This window comes from Netta rufina, assembly GCF_964035555.1.
Source record: "Netta rufina genome assembly, chromosome: 7".
Classification (NCBI taxonomy): Eukaryota; Metazoa; Chordata; class Aves; order Anseriformes; family Anatidae; genus Netta; species Netta rufina.
This window is the reverse complement of record NC_140130.1, coordinates 4,034,968-4,055,801: the sequence shown is the minus strand read 5'-3', so window position 1 is coordinate 4,055,801 and position 20,834 is coordinate 4,034,968. Positions and strand designations below refer to the sequence as shown.

The following is a 20,834-nucleotide window of genomic DNA, read 5'->3' as shown; positions in this document are numbered from 1 at the left end:
GTTGGCTGTTCTTTGGCATGGTATTCTTTACGAGGTTCAAACATGTTTTCTCTTCTCTTTTTTCTTAGGAATGGCCAAAATGATGAATTTGAGGTCTATAAGTAACTGAAAATTGTTTCTCAGAACTGGAAATATTTCACTAAGCTTAAGGAAAATAAGCCTTTAAGGAACACATAAAGATAGCATAGTCTACATTCTCTTTCTTCGACCAATACAGGATCAACTCTTCCATGGACTAGAGGGTTAAAGTATTCCTGATGAGGGTTTAGTTACCCTCATCTTAAAAACATTGGGTGATGGAGAGTTCACAGTCTACCCAGATGGTCTGGGTTTGTGCATAACTGTCCTTTCAGTTAGGTGTTGTATTTAAACAATAAAACTGCTCCCTCATGTCCAGTGCTTCCTGTCCTGTTTGTGGTGACAGATATTTTTGTTTTATTTCTCGCACTGAGCAGCTATTTGAAAATTGTCCTATCTCATTTTTATACTACAGTTTATACATGGTACCAGTATATTTACTAGTCCTTGTTATCCCAGCCCTTCCTGTAACAAATTTATGACAGATGGGTTTCCTATTAATAAGCTGGGCGAAATGGCAAAGGTAACGTTCTCATCGCTAATGTATGAATATATATGTATATATTACAGTACTTTTGCAAAGTTTTTTTCTGGCCTTTTCTAGAACCCAAGTGCAATTTGAACTATTTATTCCCTTTCTAGATGGGAGATGAAAACCTGAAATACACTCTGCTGTGCATGTTGGCTTTGTTCTTCTGTTCTGCTCTTCTTTCTCTGCTTTTTCATACTCCATTTATTTCTGTTTGCTGACACTATCCTGTTTTTACATTGCATGTTTTCTGTGTATAATTTTAGAATAGTTATAGGCACCATTTATATTAAGAATGATGCTTGATTTTAATATATTCTTCTTCTGAATTTTTACTCAGCTTCTTCTTTTTCTCATGACATGTTGTGTTCTGGCTAGGGAAAACAATGCTTAGAGTAGGATGAATTTCCTAAGGGTAAATGCTTTTTAATGGCTTGTACCTTTGAAACAACAGACAATGAGTCTCAACTGAAAGACAAAGGAAACTGTTTTCTACTAATTCTTGCTGTTAGCAATTCCTAAAATGGTTAAACTGTTAAAATTTCTTTTTTAAAAAAGTGAGAAAGTAAGTTGTTATTTGACTGAACTTTCTGTTTCTATCCTTCATACAGAAAGAATGTTACAGGCAACATAGTTGCTCAACTGAAGTGGCGTGGGCATTGAACTGAAGCTTGTTAGGGTTGCTTTTGTTCTACAGAAGATTATATGAGGAGCTGCAGGATATGATGTGTACTGTCACAGAAATGGTATTCCTCAAGTGTTACATGTTTTAAAAACAGGGTCTGAGTAGCAGTCTTGAATCACTGTTTCCCCCCTCATTTTCCTTCCTGATTTTCATGTGTGGGAATTAAAATCAGGCATTGAGAAGAAGGCCTTAGGCCTCTGTTCTGCTCTGAGGAGAAGAGCCATTAGGCTGAAAGCTCTGTCTACTGATGAAGGAGATAAAATACAGGGAGAGGGTATCAGTGCAGGCCCTTTCCTACTTGAATTTGTCTATTCCATTGTGTATGTATAGGATTTTTTATTATTAAGTCACTTGTGATAGCCACAGTCTACGGTTCCTTACAGATCGGAAATAAGGTCATTGTAGCAAATAATTTCCTTTTTATCGTGTTGCTGAAGCACCTTTAATTGAATAGAAATCATAAGCAGCAGACTCCATCAGCACAGGTGCTGAGAGGTGTGGTAACAACATAACTGCTTCAGCTCACCTTATGTTGTTAAAAAACTTGGTACAGTTGCATCTTTTGTGTTTTAAGCATTTATTTTAATAAAGGAAGTGATTCAAAGTTCTGGTCAAACTCTGTCAGTTGAGGCTAGCTTTAGCATAATGTGCTACTGCCTACTTTGAAGCATTTACTTAAAGTGCATTTTTAGTGCCAAGGGTAGTAATATAACAGAGGAAAATGATGAACACTTATCTTTATAAAAATGAACCCTAATAACCTCTTAAATTCTCAGCTTTAGCTATTTGAAAAAGAAATTCTGCTTGCAGAGCTTTCAGTAGAAGCAACGTATGCTAATGGAGACCGAAGCCTTCAGCTGTTCGAGCAGTCGTTTGTTGACTTACGTCAGAAGCCAGAAGCAATTGGCTATCAAAGCATAAATAAATGTCTGCAGGGAGACACCTTACATTTCCAAAGAAGTGATGCTGCAAATGAATAGTGCATGTGGGAATGTGAGCGGAGAGGTGTTATTATGGTAGGTTGCCTATGCCTAGGAGATAGGCACCTTTGCTGGTGTCTTTGAATAGGCCTTTCAAGGTCCCTGGTGACTCACTTGAAATGTATGCATTCTGATGAGGTATAAATGATCAACCTTTTCAACTGTGTCAACATTGCTGTGCTATTGTTATTTTTCAAATGTTAGAAATAAAATGATGCATGATTTTAGCAGTGCTCCAAACTGAGCTCTGCATTCATTTTGGGAGAGCTTCTAATTTCCTTGGGATTTTCTGTGTTTCTTCATTGCCTTTTATTGGAGTAGAGAAATTTATTTACAAACTCAAATACATGTTACCTTCTACACATTCAATATTTTAACACAATGTATTTCCAGACAATTACATTAAAATAATATAGTTCAGTGGGGAATTGGATCTTTTTCACATGAGACATAAATGATGTGCCTACTTTTAGGGGTGGAATCATGCCATCAAGGCAAATCTGCTGCCAGATGACACAGTTGTTAAATGCTGTTGCTGCAGGTTTTGCAGATCTGGAGTATGGATGAAATACAGTTGTGTAGTACGTGGTGAAGGGGCTATATTGAAGAGATGTCTGAAAAGTAGGGGAAGAATTATATATTTAGCATAATCCATGTTATTGTTGGAGAAAGAGTAGGTAGTTCTAAGTCCTTAGCTGGCTGGAGAAGTGCTTTGTCAGCTGCTTGTCATATCTGTAATCTTAAAAGGCAGTGGCTTTGTTTTAAGGAGATTGTATGAAATCAGACTTTTTAAATGAATTTTTAGACTTACAATGTGTATGGTATGACTTGTGAGTTGTATTTTTTCTTCCGTTGTTTCATAGGTAAACAACTACAACCATAGCTGGTGATTGTGGATTTTGAGGTGCTTTTGATTCTTTTTAGGAGTATTCCATAATGTCTGAGGTGCATATTTTAGTGTGTGTTGTTTTTTATTAGAGATTTTTGAAACAGGGTTTGCAGCTTTAGAAAGAAGACTGATCAGACTCCGGATTTTCAGACACTAATTGCTCAACTATGGAACAATTTTCTCCTATAGCATATACTTTCTGCATTTAATCATAATTAACTTGACGCTTTGGTTCTTTCCTAAAATTTTTAATTCATGGGTAACAAAATAGCACGTTCTTTAAAGGCTACCTACATGGTGCTTTGGTGTTTATATGAAGGCAAAATTCATTGTCAAAGATGCTAAAAGTCTAAGTAATTTAGGTATCAATCTGCAAAATGGAGAGGATGACAAATACAGCTTTATTTACTTTGTAGTTTTGAGCATAAATTTGCATACCTTTTTATCAAATTAAGAAGGTTCTTCTGTGTACTTCACCGCTAGTTGGTAGCAATTCTAAGTGGTGGGGATTGTCATTACGTTTAGAAGACAATTGAACAATTTTTAAATGAAACAGTGCTTAAATATATTTTGTTATTATTTATAATCAAATAACATCTTTATGATATTGTTACAGTTTTATGAAAACAAATAGTAAATAATTTCAGTGTGTTGATAGAATGTTGTCTGTTGGTGCTATTTTATTCAACAGATGACATTAATATTACAGTCTTCCTTAGTTCAGCAATTAGTGTACTTGATGCTTTAGTCCAAAACAAATAATGGTTCTTATGTGTTAGAGAATTGAAGGTAAATGGAGAGCTTTTTGCCAGGTAAAAATGGAATTACTGTATGGTTGGTTTCGGGTTTGCTGTGGTGGTGATTTTTTGTATGTGTTTTGTCGCATTTTTTATTTTTATTTTTATTTTTATTTATTTTCTATTATTTTTTATCTTCCTGTAATTTGATTTTCATGATGCATGTGGAGTAGTCTATTCCTTTAATTTTTACACCGGCTCTTTGTCTGCAGTCTCTCTCCTTTACTAGACTCTTTTTTTAAATCTTTTTTTTTTTTTTTTTTTTTTTTTTTTTTTTTAGATTTATGATGATGATATTGGTGTTGCCTTGAATGGGAGAGACTTCTTTCTAGAAGTATAGTGCCCCTAAATGGGTATGGTTTTGCCCTTAAAAAATAAGTACTTGAAATGTGGAGCAAAATGCTTGCGTCGTGATTTTTCAACAATTGCTTCTGTTTATACATTTAGAATTGATGATTTCTCTGACAGTATTTTACTTTTTGTGACCAGATGGCTTGGTGGACTCGCTTATATTGACTGATGAAGTATAAATACTTTTTTTGCTGCTGCCTGCCCAGTTGGTTCCAATTCTAAATTTATGATTTTCCTATAGTGAATTTTATTTTCCTACTGGAGAGTAGGATGCTTGTTTGTCCTTGCATTTTTGATCACTTACGCATTTGCTGAAGAAATCTCTTCTTCATTGTAATTACATACCTTTCTCCTTTTCCAGCTACCTGGTAAAGTAACAAGTCTATTCTTCCTTTCCAGAATTGTTAGTAAAAGACTTAGTCCCAGCAGTTTTATTGTGAAAGCCTGTCTCTCTATGTTTCTTCATTATGACATCATGAATGTTATTAGCAAGTTTGTAATTATTTAAATTTCACCAGGTTGGTCAAGGTCATGTGATATGTAAAAATACTACTCACATAAAATGATTATGATCCAGAGCAGGGTCAAGAGGATTGATGATAGCATAAAGAAACATCAGTTGTATTTAAGATGAGGAATTTCCTAGTTCTTATACTTCTGTAATGACTCTATTACAGTGGCATGATATTAAAGCTGTTTCTTAAACGTATAGTATCGGCACTGGGGATTAGTGTGGTATCTTGTTTTGATTCTTCATATTTTTTGCTTTATATGGTGTTTTAAACTCTCCATTTGCTAAATAAAGACTATAGTTTGATGTATGTAATGTTTATGGATGTAACATCAATAAAAAGCCATATTAGAAAAAGCCCTCTAGCTAATTAACATATTAAAGTGATATCTAAAGAATTAATCACTTTATGATCTAATATTTCTATATTATATTAGTCTCTATTAGGAGAGATGGAGTCTGTCCTCTGCATGTGAGCATAGTTACTGCTTCTAGGCCTAACTGATACAGAAAAACCAGTCTGCTGTGTTTATAAAGATTTTGGATGTGTTGTGTCCCTGACATCAATTATGCAGCTGTTGTCCTTCCAAAATCAGCTGCTTTTACATGGTAAAGGCTGTTATCTCATTCAGTGAAGATAATGCCATAATAGATTCCATAATATCTGCTGTTAAGAATTGTAAGTTTGAAACTGAAGTGATTATATGCAGTACCTATAAGTATGTCCCTTACGTAAGTAAAAACTTCATTGTACTTGTATATTGCAAACTGGAATAGCATGAATTGTCTAACTAAAAATAAAACATTGAAATTCTTGTTACCCAGTTCACTTAGAATCACGCTCCTTCTCACTTCATGAAGATAAAAAGGAAATCGACCTAAGCAACATCTGGCTGATATTCCTGTTGTGAACAGAAAAGCTAAACAATTTTTTTGTTTAGAAAACCTAAGTGCTCCTCTGCAGCAGTAAGTTATGAATAAAAAAATATTTCAGAAGACAATATTTAGTTGTTATTTTGTTTGTTTATATGTTTTGCTACAGGTTATTAATGCTGCTTTAGCTCTTTCTGCCAGACCAAAAAGTCAAGTTGTGAAAAACAACATGGAGATGTATAGGAGTACATGGGAGAATCACATCCATGTTCTTACTGAAGCTGTGGATGATATAACAAGTATTGATGATTTTCTGGCTGTATCAGGTATGTTGATTTTCAGAATCTGATTATTCTTTTACGTGCTTTGAAAAGTAACTCTCCTATGTAAAGTTTCCAACAGGCAACAAATAGAAGATTAGATCTTGTAAGGTTTTGTGAAACTGTATGTAAAAAGTGGCCCAGCATGGTAGGTATTTTTAGTCTGCACAGTGTAGAACTCGGTAGAGATGATTTGAACAAACTGTAGGGGTATGAAGCAGAACTGCTATATTGTAAGGGTTACATTTATCCAGCCTCACAGGTTGATCCGCCTCTAACTTTTAAAATGCTCTGTGCATCTGTGAGAAGTCTTCTGTAGGAAGGAAGCATATAACAGTGTGCATAAACAGAGAGGAGAAGATTTCTCTGGCTGTTGTCCCTGCTATGTATCATTATTCAAAACAGTGCAGTTAAATGTTTAGTAGATCCAAAGACATATAAAAGCTGTTGTAATTTACCAGAATACCACCAACAGAAATTTTCTAGGGACACTTGATAACTTGATTAATGAATTTTGAATTTAAGGGAGAAAAGAATGGGGTGCTAAATCACATAGATGTGATCTGGATAACATTGATAGATGCTTGAGCTTTTCCTTGAGCTGAGCAGGTACCAAATTTCCAAACATCCAGTGTTGTTCTAGATGTGCATATACATTTCTGAATGCAAATACAATCTGGTTCTACAGTAATTCTTGTGATAGACATGGAAATAAGAAATTACATGGGCTACTTTTTCAAGTTGATGTATTTTAAAACACCTCATAAACAGAACAGATGCACTGTAGCATTTCCAGAGACTTTAAAGCTATACATATTTTTCAAGAGGAATGTAACTATAAATTCCTTCACTGAAGGAGCCTTTAATATTAGTAAACTATTTCTTGAAGCAAAGATTGTCTTCAACATTGAAATGGGAGAACAGCTGTTCTACTTCCTGCACTTGAAAGACCAAAATTCCACACTTCCAACTTGCCTTAGTGTATAACATGGAAAAGAATGAAAAGTTTGTGTTATCTTCAATAAATGTGGTATAAATTTTGTTTCCTTATGGCTAGTGTGACAACTGTTTGCTTGTTCTTCTCTGGGAAACTCCCTAGAGTTTAATTCCTTTTGTTGAGATTATGTGCTTTATGTAGCAGTGTAGAACATGAATAGTTCTGTAGGTGTCAGTACTAAATGTTTGACAACAAAACTGGGATTCATTTAAATAGCATATTTCAGATATTTTGCAAAAATTAATTGGCCTTAAGAATAAAATTAGAAACTACATTAATGCATGGAAAAAAATCTCTCATTGGGTGGCTACTCATTTCAGGGTTAACTCATCAATTTTTGGTCTGTTCTCTGTTACTTGAGTACAACTGAATGATTTAGTGTTTGACAGTAAATAAAAGCAGAAACTGTAACTTAAGTAGCAGTGATGTGTAAGCCTACGTATTAAGAGGTCCTAAGAACTAAACATTCATAGAGTTATTCTAGAGAGGACATGTAGAACATTTTCTGAAAGCTTTGGCAGGGCGTTTCTGCACATCGTAATTCATGTCCATCTTCAAGTGTCATATTTTCTCTTACATGATCTGCTGAGCGGATGCTTCCTTGTGGTAGTATAATTTATTTCCTTTGGGAAGATTTTTTTTCAGCTCATGTACATAGAGCTAATTATTAAGACTAATTAGAAGGAATGGTGCAAGCTACTCTCGGTACAATCATAAGTGTATTAGCACTGATACTGTGCTCTGAGAGTAAAACATGTTGCTCTATCTAAATAGAAAAGTTAAATGAAAGTAAAGTAAAGGATGTTACCTAACTCTTTGGGAAATTACTTGGTCATTAGGAAAGATAACGAAGGTTGAGTGTTTTGTTTCATGTAAGAGGAATGAATACAAGAATAGATTTATGATGGACGTGTTTTTTCAGAAGAAATTTTTTACAGAAGTTTTACAGAAGAAGTTTTTTACAGAAGAATTCTTTTCTAAGTTAAATGCCCACATGGATGTATTGGGGGAAAAATGTTCTTTAAATATTAGTTCAAAATTAATAGTGTGCTGATATACTGTATCAGATATAGGCAGTTGGTTTTAATGGCTGAATTTGCAGGTGTAGCTGCATCTTCCAGGATGGCAATGGAAGTGGTTAGTCTACGTCCAAAAATATCATACACTTTTTTTCTAAATATTGTGAACACACCTCTTGTAATTTTGGTAATTGAGGATTCTAAATCATTAAATAGAATTGTCTAGTTAAAAGTTTATTTTATATTGTATCTCTGGTTGCTTGATAGGTCAGATTTTTGTACCAAATACACAATGTACTTCCCAAACATGTTAAGAATTGGGAATTTCTATTTTGTCGTTTAGTTTATGTATCTCCTTTTCACACAGTGTCACCCGAGGCTTGGATTGCAACTCATTGTATAAAATGATGATACGTTTTTTGTGGGTTATTGATGATTGGGAAGGTAAATTGAATACTTAGAGGTGTATTTCTGTTGTGGACACTTCGAAGGTACAATATAACTCTCATTGAAGACACTGCAAAAGCTTTCTCAGAAGAAAATCTTTCTCAGAGCTCAGAAGCAACTGGATTAGTTCCTATGTTTCTTTATTCCAGATTGTTATTTTTCTGTCTTAAAAATAAGCTGAATATGGAAAAATACATTTGAGAGGATTGGTAGGAATTGCAAATGGTAGGTCCCTGCAAAAAGACCTTGTTACTCTTCACAAACCAGCTATGGGGTTGCTGAAACAAAGCATACGTACAGAGAAACTGTCTCCTAATGTGATAAGTGCATGTCCTTTTCTGGTGTAGCACAGGGGGAAAAGGAAGTATTCTGTGGCAGATCAGAAAACCTGAAGGGAATTGTGACCATATGAAAATGGGAGGGGGGGGAGTGCTAATAACTGCCATCTGTTTTAAGTACTAATTAATTTCCTCTTCTGATTCACCTATCCTCATGTATTTTTTCCTTTTGTTTCAATTCTGTTTTATTCTTTTATTTGGATATTATATTTGGTTTAAAGGAAAATAATGCTACAGAAGACAGGTGAAGTTAGGTCTTTATATTTGAGGAAGAGGTCTGACTGCAAATAGCCAATTTAAATGAAGGTCTTTTCTTTTTAAATGAAAGTAAGAGCTAACGAAATGTGTAAAAAATGTCATTGTGATTATAAAACATGATAAATGATGAGATCATTTGTTCATAGATCTTTTACGCTATACCTACCAAGAACAGAGAATCAGTGTCAGCCTATCAGTTTTGGATAGTTAATTAAAATAAGGAAAAATGTGGGTATTAATCTTTATGATCACTGACATTAAGTTTAAAAAAATACTGTCATCCATTTATCATGACGATGTGGGGTTTTTATACTCCTATAATGGAACCAAAATGTGTTATTGCATCCAATGCACGAATTTCCAGGAAACTAGTTATGGTATGCTCGTAATTTTGTTTATACTTGTAAATTTTAAGTTTTATCCTCAACTCTGGTGTCTCAAACTGAATATTCAGTGAGTATTCATATTTCCTGATGTAGTTAGGATGAAAGTGTAGTTTGGATTTTCATTTTCTAACGTTAATCCTTTATTCCAAATTATGTGAATAAACTTCAGATGTAGATGGGAAAAAAAAAAAGAAAAAAAAATGTCAGTATTTCCTTCTTTTTATATGTACGTTTTCCTTTCCTGATTATAATGTGGAATTACAATCACTGGAAAATACTGTAATTAAGTATTTTAACGTTATTAAGTGTTAGATAACCAGTAAGAGAAGAATTAGATCTTATAGTCCAAGAGTTAACTTCACTTCTACAATGATCATAGGTAAGAAAAGCATCAAATGTGTTTTAATATATATTAAAATCATTAGGATCTGTGTTTTTCCTCGTTGTTTTCTTGAAGAGCTTGCATTACAGACCCTCATGCTGCTTTTCTGTCCTTCTCTGTGTGCATCCTTTCCACAAAACTATGATAATTTTGTCTCATGAACCTTCTTTCTCCAGCCTGTCATGCTTTCCATCTCAGAATTTTGGACTGTCGTATTTGGAATACAGCTACGCTAGCCACATTTTTTTAAAATCCTTTTATATTAGCTTCTCTGTTGCCGAATTTGAGGTTTCTAATTTTCATAAACACAAGTCTCTTTTCATTTTAGTTTATCTTGTTTTTCATCCTTCATCTGTGATTAAATGTTCTTCTTGATGCACTGCATGTGAATGACATATTCTCTCTCCTGTTGTGTACTGGGTGTAATGTCTGTTCTCTGCCTTTTCAAGTACTTCCTTAAAAGACAATTTGTCTAAAGTGCATTTAACTTCTGCAATCTAACCCAAACTTTAGGCTAAGTTGATTATTTTAAGCGAAATGCAATCCAGAGGTCTGGTCATTAGACTTTGAAATGGTTTTGTCTGATGCCCATTTTGCTGTTATTTTGCTAGAAATTTTTTACTTGATGGTTACCTAGTGGAATGATAGTGAGTGGAATTACTTGCATGTTTGCCTCAACTAAGGGTTTGTGTAACCTACCTATACAGTCAGTGTACGCTGCTAAACTGGTAGTGGTAAACATGGACACCTGCAGGTCCATCTGCAGTAGAAAACTGACAATGGAATTGTCATATCCAGGTTGTAAACAGAAAATACTGTAATGTATAAAGGAGTTACCAGCAATTCAACTCCTTTTAGAAATTAAACTGGTCTGTCTTAGATAGATACAGACTTCTGAGACTGCTAAACAAGTTCTGTGATTGGACTAAAGATCATTCAGGCTGACTTGAGTAGCCAAATGGGAGTAATTTTTTAAGTGAAGAATTGGCACAAATCAGTTACTGCTGTCAAGAGGGAGAAGAAGCAATGAGTCATAGTTCATTTTCCTATTACACTTTTGTGCCAGTGTGATGTATGAACTTTCAGAGGAGATCCAGGGAAACAGTGCATGGCTGTCCCTTCAGATGAAACTGAGAAGAGCACATTCCATATTTGGAGTGTGCAAGAAGTTCTCTAAAAATCTGAGTTCGTGTAGGATAGAAATTTGTTTTCAGTATTTTAATCCTTCTCTAGGAATGTAAGAATGTGTTAAGCTTCTTCAAACATGATATAAATCAGTAAGGCATTGTAGTCTTAAAACAGAAATTCCTTTTAATGCAAACCTGTGCCATCTAAAAATTCGTTTAATTCCTGGAAAGAAGAGAAAGGTAGGACGTTATCATAAAGCATTTGGAGAAAGCAGTTGTTGTGGATACAAGTGGTTTTAGACCCAAACAAAAACAAGAGCTAAAGGAATGCATTTTTGCTGACATAGTGGAATTTTTCTTAGGTTTCAGTCAATCTTCCTTAACAATACCAACTTCCTTAAGCAATACCAACTCTGCTCTGTTCATCTGCAGAGCCAGACACTTCATCACTGTACACCATCAGTTTGTTCAGGCATGATAAGCGGTGCAGGTAGCTGGGTTCATGATCAAGTATGCTTCGCTAAACTTAAGAGTATGAGAACTTAAACCATGGTCAGACCTGTAGGCTATTTTCACTGCTGCTGCTTTCTTTTTCAGTGATCTGAATTTTCTTCAAAAATTTCTATTTCTTAGTCACTTTAAAACTCATTTACATTTGTCACACCGCTCACTGACACAGCAGTGTCTTCTCATACTTTAATAGGTACATCCAGCTTGGAGAATATTTATGAAACTTCAGGAGCTTTGGAATGTTACAATCATCTAGGTTGGAAGAGATCTTTAAGATCACCTAGTCCAACCTCTGACCTAACGCTAACCAGTCTTCCACTAAACCATATCACTGAGCTCTACATCTAAATGTCTTTTCAAGACCTCCGGGGATGGTGACTCAGCCACTTCCCTGGGCAGCCCATTTCAATGCCTACATGAGGTGAAGGAAATAAGTGGATGCTGGGTAGGCTGTTTTTGTTTTCACAGTAGTCTTTTTCCTCCAGTGGCCATAGATAATGCCAAGTTGGAGTTTCCTGACACCCCAGGGGAATGTAGCTCTTCCCAGTGGTGTTGGGAAGATCCACTGTGCTCTGAAAGTAACTAGCAGTGGTTCAGAAGGAACTAGTGAGCTATGGACTGCCAAAACAGTGACGTACCTCTTTACAGGTATGTTTACCATACAAGCTGAGAACTCAAGTTGATTCAGACAAATACTTTTCACTAGTTAGTAGACTTTCTCCCTGTCAACTCCCAGCACAGTTACTCTTATTTATGTTGCTGTATTTGGTCTATTCATTTTTTCATACTGTAAATGACTGTGGTAGGATTTCCCAATTTTAAATTATTGTTTCTTCCTTTCTTCTTCAAAACCCTCTGAAGTCTTACTTTGTTTTCAGAAGTGGGCTGATTATTCATGTTACGCTTTATTTCTCTGTGTACTTAAAAATACGATCAATTAAGAGAAAAAAATATACCATTTTTGTGTTTGGTGTAGTTCCACATGACAGATCTTCTGAAATATCACAATGACTGCAGATGAGGTATAACCTTAAAGTTCTGCTCTACCACATAATCCTTTTTCCCTTAGTTAAATCACATTTAATAACGATGCTTCCATACCCATACTCTGACTTGGTTTTATGTGCTTTTAGTCTTTCTAACTTGTCACATGCTTCCTCTGGAGTACGTAATCCTTCAGTACTGGACCCTACAGTGTGTCAGTAACTGTGGTTGAATGAGTTCATGGTTCCCTAGTTGCTTGGTTCGTCCAAACGTATGCTTATATTACATAAACATAAAACTAGGGTTTGGATTCTTCAAACATGTAGTTGATGCTACTCAATAGTATCTGGTCCTTTCTGCTAGGTGTCCTGATCTTTCTAGCATATTAGAATATTTTGGGGGGAATAAAAATGCTCTATAAATCTATATTCTGCATAAAGTTGAATTGACAATAAATTTATTGTAACGACTGGGATGAGACCACCCTGTATATCCGTTTCAGATGCAGAACAATGGGGAATAGAGTACAGAAATTTAATTTCAAACTTGGTAGTTTATACATGATCCAAATCTCTTTTCATTGCTCTTAATTATTAATGTACAACAAGGCTCAGGCAGTACAACACTAAAGCAATTACTCATCTGCTCTAAGAATAAATTATGTACTTGACCATGCCCTTCTATCAGTTTCATCACTTAAAGAAGAATGGAATTCATCTGAGGCAGAGAACCAAGAATAGATTCATGTAAATGTATTTTTGTGAAAGTTTTTAGAGTTATATAAAAAATGACAAAGTTGAAAATAACACTAAGATACGGCATCAGCTTGAAAAGAGATATTTTAATTAACAGATAATTACCTAGATACAGAAAAAATGTGATGATAACTGCTCTTAAAAGTGAAAATCTATTCAATTACTTAGTTCTTTTTCTATGTGTAGATTTTTCATATGTAATTTTGCAGCTGTGTACTCATGGGTAGAAAGTGGGGGAGCCCAGTGCCTTTTTAAAATCTAAAGCACTATTGAAATAGTCAAAAAAAAAAAGAAAAAAAAGTGCATATATGTGTGTGTGTGTGTGTATAGCTGTGTGTATCTATATCTGTGGTCCTGTATGTGTGTACCTGTACACACACGCACACATATACATACATACATATATATACATGCATACATATATATATATACATATACATATATATATACACATATACGTACATATATATACATATATATATATACACTTGAGCTCTGTGAATTACTGTATGTCTTTTCCTAAGCTGATTGTGAGGAGGTTTATAACTAGCCAAAAAACTGACCTTTACTTCTGACTGAAGAGGAACTTCATACAAGAGGAAGTTCAGCTGAAATGGGAACTTCATTTATAATTGTTTGCTTAAAGCTATTTTCTAAACTGGAACACTTGAAAGTTACAGGAGCCTAACATTATTTGATAAAGAAAATATGGCAATTTAGCATTATAAAGTTCTTGAGACATTGAAAGATTTTAAGGATTTCAGTAGATTTCATAGATACTTAACTTGATGGAAAGCAAAAACTTTGTGTTATGTAAGTAACAACATATGTCAAAATATTTTGACCATATAGCGATGTTTGAGGATTTTCCTCAGAAAAAGCAGGCGTCTTTCTAAGAATCTAGTCGCCTGTTTTCACTGAAACACATGTGATATTGGATCTTCTGATGTCTCTTCCCTGTCTGGGGTATCAAATTGATAAGATGGAAGCCCAGGGTGGAGGCAACCAGAAAAAAACAACAGATCTTTTTTTTTCTGCGTTGCTGTGTTATTTATATAATATTATTAAGTTATTTCTGCATGTCTTTGTTACTCTGTTTTACTGAAACAGAATTGTTGAAAACTTTATGAAGAGGTCCCTTGCAGAAATCTGGATTCTTAGACTCCTCTTTGACCGAGTTTCAGTAGTTATCCAATTTCTGTTGGGTATTCTTACGTTTGCCTTTTTTTTTTTTTAAGTACTGTTTTAATTTTTCATACCCTTGAGAAGATCTGAGGAAGATGGACTTTTTGAGTCTCGACTCTAACTCTGCATTCAATGCGCATGTTCCTTATAGGCTTTATGTTAATTTCTGTTGTACAGTTGTGAAAGAACTGTACAGAACTGTGACCCTTTTACTCCCTTGTACTCATCAATACAACTGATCTCACTAAGTTGTTAATTTTTTGGTTTACCCTTAAGAGAGGTTAATTTATGGACTTATTTTTTCATTGTTCTTTCTGAATCGCAATCAAACCATTGTTTCTTATGAATCATAACCCATATTCTTAACAAAAGCAATTCTTAAAGAAGTGAATTTTTGTGAGAAAATGTAATGGACTTTTTTTTTTTTTCTATCTGTAGATGAATTCATATCCTAAACTTAGTTTTATCTCTCTTTTCTTCTGTACTCAGTGAACAGGGTATGTCAATTTGTATTCTGGATGATTCAGTCCTTCTCTCTGGAATACAGAAACAGCCCATTGAGAGTAGACTTCACAAACTCTTGTGAATTAGCCAATTGATCTTCCAGTCTGATGTGTTCCTGTTGGTAGCTAGGTTTTTAATAATTTTTCAAATTTAATTTCCAAATCTGTAACAGATCCCCAGCATTATTCCATCTCATCCATAAAAGCAGATCTTTTCTATAGTTCTCCACAGTTGCTTTGAATCAGATGTATTTTTTTAAATCATGCTGCAATTTTTATTTTTAGTGAATCTTTCTCACATCCTTAACATGCAATTACATAATGCTATATTGCCAGTTTTTGTAGTATATTTTGAACATGACATGTTATTCCTTCTGCTCTGTAGTACTGTGCTGTTGAATCAGTGGTCATCTTTATGCGGTGTCACATTGTGTATGAAGACATTCTCAAGAAATATTTTTCTTTATGCTGCCTCATCTTTTAATTTCTTCATGCACATTTACGCAGAACTGCGTTGGAGTCTACCCAGTGCTGCATTTTATTTTCCCTCTGTGGCCTCAAAACAAGCTGTAACAATTTTTACTTGCCATGATGGTCTGAGGATGGAAATACAGATTAAGATGTGAAGGGGGGTCTTATATCTTTCTGTTACAAGTGAAGGGAAGAACCCCCCCCCTTTTTTTTTTTTAGTATAAAACCCATTTTTCTCATTTGAAACAAAAGCAGCAAACTTCACGGTAAAAATAGCATGGGATTTAACTCAGGTTAATTGATGCCATCTTGAGAAAGAAAGATGCTGAACATCAGAAGTAATTAGCATAATTTACCCTGCCCTGCTCTGTTCATTGTGTCTGCTTACCAGAGGTCATGGTTCTTTTAGGATCTATGTGATGACTCACACTGATTATCACCGCTTGTAAGTAAAATCATTTTCCAGACTAAAATGGCAGTTTCCAGTTTAAGGCACTCTTCCGGTGATGGATTGAACAGTGATGGGAAGGGAAGTTTTAAAACTCTGTGCTGGGGTCTTGTAGTCCTTGAACCCTGCAGCAACTTGGATGGTTTCTTCATTGTTGTGCACCTATGTCTATATTTAAGTAATTGCACAATTGCAGGAATTCTTAAATAACAGTTCCACAGAAAAGTTGATCATGCAGTAGAGAAATACTATATGGCAAAGACGTTAGTTAATCTTAGGGAAGACAGTTGACCAGTTCACAATGTTTACTTCTTGCATGTAGACATTTGCAAGTTATTGACTTAAGCTTATGTCTGTTTGGGGTCACTTTAACACAGTGGTTTTCTGTTATATAATAACTAATAGCATTTTCCTCTGGTTAATTGCCAGAATGTTTGAATGGTATAAAGAACTACGTACTACATTTGTTTGAATTTGGTGACATTGTGGATAGCACACAACTGGAAGCAGAATGGAGATTAGATATGATGGGTTTTGCAGCTCTCTGTATATTGCTAGCACTTGCCAAAATAGAGATTGTAGTTCTCACAGCATCATTTGTCTTTCACAGCACTAAATCAGTTTCTGGAAACAGACGGTGTTTTTGTGCTGTGTGTCATTACTAGGGAGTGCATCATACATGTTAAGTCTAATGTTATCTTCATCCATTTCAAACTCTTTGATGTGTGCAACTAGATAGTGCAGTGGTCACATTAGGTTGTTGCATTGCGGGAGTCAATGACATACTTGTTCATGATACAAAATTCTCTCTTCTCTGCTTTGATCTTACAGGATTTTTGCATGTTAAAAATTGATACTACAGGTATAAGTGTAGACACAACAAGAGCTCTTTTTAGAGATGCCACTCATACTTACTGTAAATACATAGAGGCAGATGGTAAAATGTTCAGAAATGCTCAAACTGTCTATGAATTTTAGTGGGAGAGAATCCCTACGCTGTCTAGGAATGTTTTGAATAATAATAGTCCAACTGTGTAAAATCCTGTTCATTCTACATAATTTTTCTCTTATTCCACTGGAGGTCTTAGATATCCTGGGAAACTTTATTTAATGTCAATTACTGAAACTCAGAAAAAAATAATCTAGAATTTCCCATCCAGTTTTGTAGTGTCTTAAAATTCAGAAACCACTTTATATGCGATTTCATGTGAGTTTATTTCTAAATCTTAGTACATTTTCACTTAAACTTTTCCCTTTCCTTGCCATGCCTGTAATTTCTTTCCTTTGAATTTTAGCTGTGAAAACTTACAGAATCTCCTTCCTCCCAATACTCTTATTCTAAAACAAACAAACAAACAAACAAACAAAAAAAGTGAAAAAAATCTGCAACATTACAGTATGTTGTGGGTAAGGCTGTAAAACTTCAATGCTTTCTCTGCTAAGTTAGTGGAACCACTTGCAAACAGAAACACTACATGACATCTCTGCATTTTTTCAGGCTGCACTTTATTCTGTTTTATTTTTGTATGAATATATGCTTTCATCTTAATGAACACCTACACTAAACTTGCATTAAGAAAGGTGCTAGACTGAGGTTACTGCAGTTCAGGTACTTCTCTGGGCAGAACTTTTAAAATTTTTCATATCACTTGTCTGCAAAAATACAATGTTGTGCTTAAGCAGCATACGAAGTGTTGGATTCAATTTGGACTAATTAGTTTACTATCTGAAGTTACTTCTTTGTTTTGAGGGTTTTACCTTTGGAGTTAGGCATTTCTCTTGGGCTGTGCGCATGTTAATTTTTAAAATTTTACCATCAGAGGCCTTTGCCATTATGGCTAGATTTATGAATGGCATAAACCTTATTTCCTTGGCCAAAGGCTGCATCTTCAGTGCATTGTTGGAACATGCATGTACTTCCCTTAAATTCTTTGTGTAGGGTTATTTAAAAACCTTGCACCACTAGTGGCAATATTTATATGCCATTTACCTGCATGAAGACATCTTGCTTAGTTTTCAGAAGTGCCTACATGAGAACGAGTCACAAAATTCTGTGTCTGTTATTTCCATCCAAAGTCCCCCTTGTTCTTTCCCTGATGGTTTTTATTGCTGGGGAATGTTGGAGGCATTTAAACCTTTGGAGAAAGGCCTCTTCCTGAATGAGTCCCATGTCAGTGGTGCATCATGGCTTATAGATTTAGTGCCCATTTTGTGGGTAAGCATTGGAGTTTGTTGTGCAGCAATGTTTCTGTGTTATTTTGTGTGTGTGATTTGGATGATAGTGGATAGGCTTTGGTGTTTTTCTGGAGGAAGGAGAAGCCGTTGTTGTGGTAACTATGTAAAATGCAATCACAGTGCAATTTGTCATATTCTGGAATTCAGGAGGTAATCGGAAGTTTCTTATGAAATGCCTTTTTTTTTTTTTTTTTAACAAAGATGTTGCCTATGAGTGAGAGGATGTTCTTTATATTATCTACAAATTAAAACTTGATAATGTCTGTTGATACAGATGCTGAAAAACTGTTAGTCAGGACTGAGGTTTAAGAGATCTAAGGTGCCTGGTTTTCTTTGTATCAAAAATTGAGATTACCCTTTTTGAACCCTGCAACATTGTTGTGTCTTCTATTATGTTAAAAAACACTTCTTTAATGTTTAAATTCAATGAATCAGAAGGCCAAGCCTCAACCTGTAGGTACTTGTAGCATTGAATTTTAAATCTTCATTAGAGTTATGTTTCAAGTTACTTTGGGTAGTTAGTCGTTAAGATAGCAATCTGGAGAGTTGAAGTGACTCAAAATAAACTGCAGAACAAACTGAAACTATTTGGACAAGGATTAAAAGTATGATTTGTATTTCCGGCTTACTTATCTCTTGATCTAGTAACTTTTCCATCAATGGTTCAAAGTTCTAGTTCATTTTCTTAGTATGTAGCAAGTTTACAGATGAATACATTGGAATAATTACTAATTACACATTTACTTACAGCATAGCTATGGAGATGGGAAAAAAATTAAGATGCTTTTCAGACTCTTAAGATTAAATGTTATATTTTCATGCCTGCTTTCTTACATCTGCAATAGAAAAATGCCATGCCATGCTTTTTGAAAGAGTAGGCATGTAAGAGATCTCTGTAGAGATTTATGCAGTTATTTAAGGAGAAACAGTATTCAAACAGAAGGTAGATTCTACAGTTGGTTTCAGCACCACTTATCTCAAGTTTGTTTGGCCTGATTATAATATGCTTCAGGATAAATAAGACTTCCTTATGCTGTAATTGTCAAGCTCCTTGTCCATGGTTCTCATTGAGTATAAGAAAAATGCCTGAAATTTTCCCTTTTTTGATGGAGACTTGTGGTGGGTGTCACTGACCATCCAAAGTTGGCTTCTGATGTAACCGCTTTAAAATCGTGTGAAAGTTTTGTCAGTGCCATCATATGATAACACTTGCTGGGCATATCCTCAGCTGTCTCCTGCTCTTCTAAGCCATTCGTCTTCCACAACATTACGTAACTGCTACTTAAATGATTTAGAGAAATACTTTGTAAAGAAACAGGGATTTATTTATTTATTTGACCTGCTGTTTAATGAGATGGATGCTTTTAAAAGGGAGAAAGGACAAGAACTACGTACAGCATTTAAGATGTAAGTATGTATTTAATATGTACCATAGATTATGATAGCACAACAAACCCTTTATTTCTGTTGCCTTCTACATACCTTTGACATTGATATTGTTGCCCCAAAAGTTGAGTACGGTCCCTAATACACAGTCATAAATGCAAATTACTTTTCTAACACTGATTGCTTAGACTTGATGGCAAACATTATAATGGTGATATACTTCTTAGATAATTGATACATTAGTAAGAATCACATGCTTGGTTATTCTGTAACCAAGAAACCAACTTGGATCAGTATTGCATGCTCATTTTGGGAACCTGCTTTGGAAAGTGTTGTGCTGTGAAAACCTGCTATTGCAAATCCACATTTTCTAATTCAAGGTTTTCTGTACCAAAGATTATGGGAATGTTCTAGTCATGAACTTCATGTAGGCCTGTAGAGGACAGAAGTGAGAAGAAGTGGGAAGTTACCTAGTAAATAGCCTGATGCAGTTGTAATTCTATTTGTGTTTGATCTGTCAGAAATCAGATTTGGCAGTCTCTGGAGCATGATGGATGTATGAGTTTTGTACATTTTGGGATTAATTTTTTGTATGTTTATTTTCTAGCAGCTTGGTTGCTAATAGCTTTCCATCTGCATCTGTGGCAGTAGGTTTTGATGGTTTTATGCAGCTTTGTAGGAACTGATCTGCTTGATTTTTGTAATGAGGCCTACTGGAAACATATACATATATTCTAAATAATGGTATTCAATAAGCACAACCAAATAATAAAATATATTTGATCAGTGACACTAAGAGTTCAAAGTGGTGATGCTACTAAGTGTTGATGCTACTGTGGTGCAGAATGCCAGACTTTCTTGTTTCCAGTTATGATATAATACCTGTTCTCTGATAGCCCACTGTGCCATAGTTCTGAAACTTTAGGAAGTGTGTTTTGACTACTGAAAGTCAATTTGCCAAACTAGGGTGTAGCATGTCAAACCCTTGTGTTGTTTTTTTGTTTTGTTTTGTTTTGTTTTGTTTTTTAATGAAATGAAAAGATGCATAAGTGCACAAGTTGAGCAAAAGGTGACTGCTGAAGTGATGATGTGTTCCCTTAAGGTCCCCTCTTGTGAATGTAATAACAACCAGTAGGACACTGATGAGGTTTTCCTGATGGCCAGAAAGCAGCCTGCTCTTCGGACTCTCCAGCAGCTGGATAGTACATGTCTTTGATTTCCATAAAGCTGGGAATACTTAGCATGTCAGGGGAAAAAAAAAATCTCGTGCAATAGTGGAAAGTGCCCAGGCAAAAACAAACAAAAGCCCCTGACGTTAAAAGTAACTATAAAAAAAAAGTGCCTCGCAAAAAACATCATCAACAACAAAGAAGTTTTACTTCTTTCATGT

General features: G+C 35.0%; 1 protein-coding gene across 1 annotated transcript in view; it reads left to right on the top strand.

The window, feature by feature from the left end:
* CTNNA3 (catenin alpha 3) overlaps positions 1-20,834 on the top strand; it is a 456,005-nt gene that overhangs the window by 309,850 nt on the left and 125,321 nt on the right. Inside the window, exon 11 of the mRNA XM_084289960.1 lies at positions 5,863-6,019. Within this exon, the coding sequence (XP_084146086.1) occupies positions 5,863-6,019 (157 nt within the window). The remainder of the gene's footprint in view (positions 1-5,862; positions 6,020-20,834) is intronic.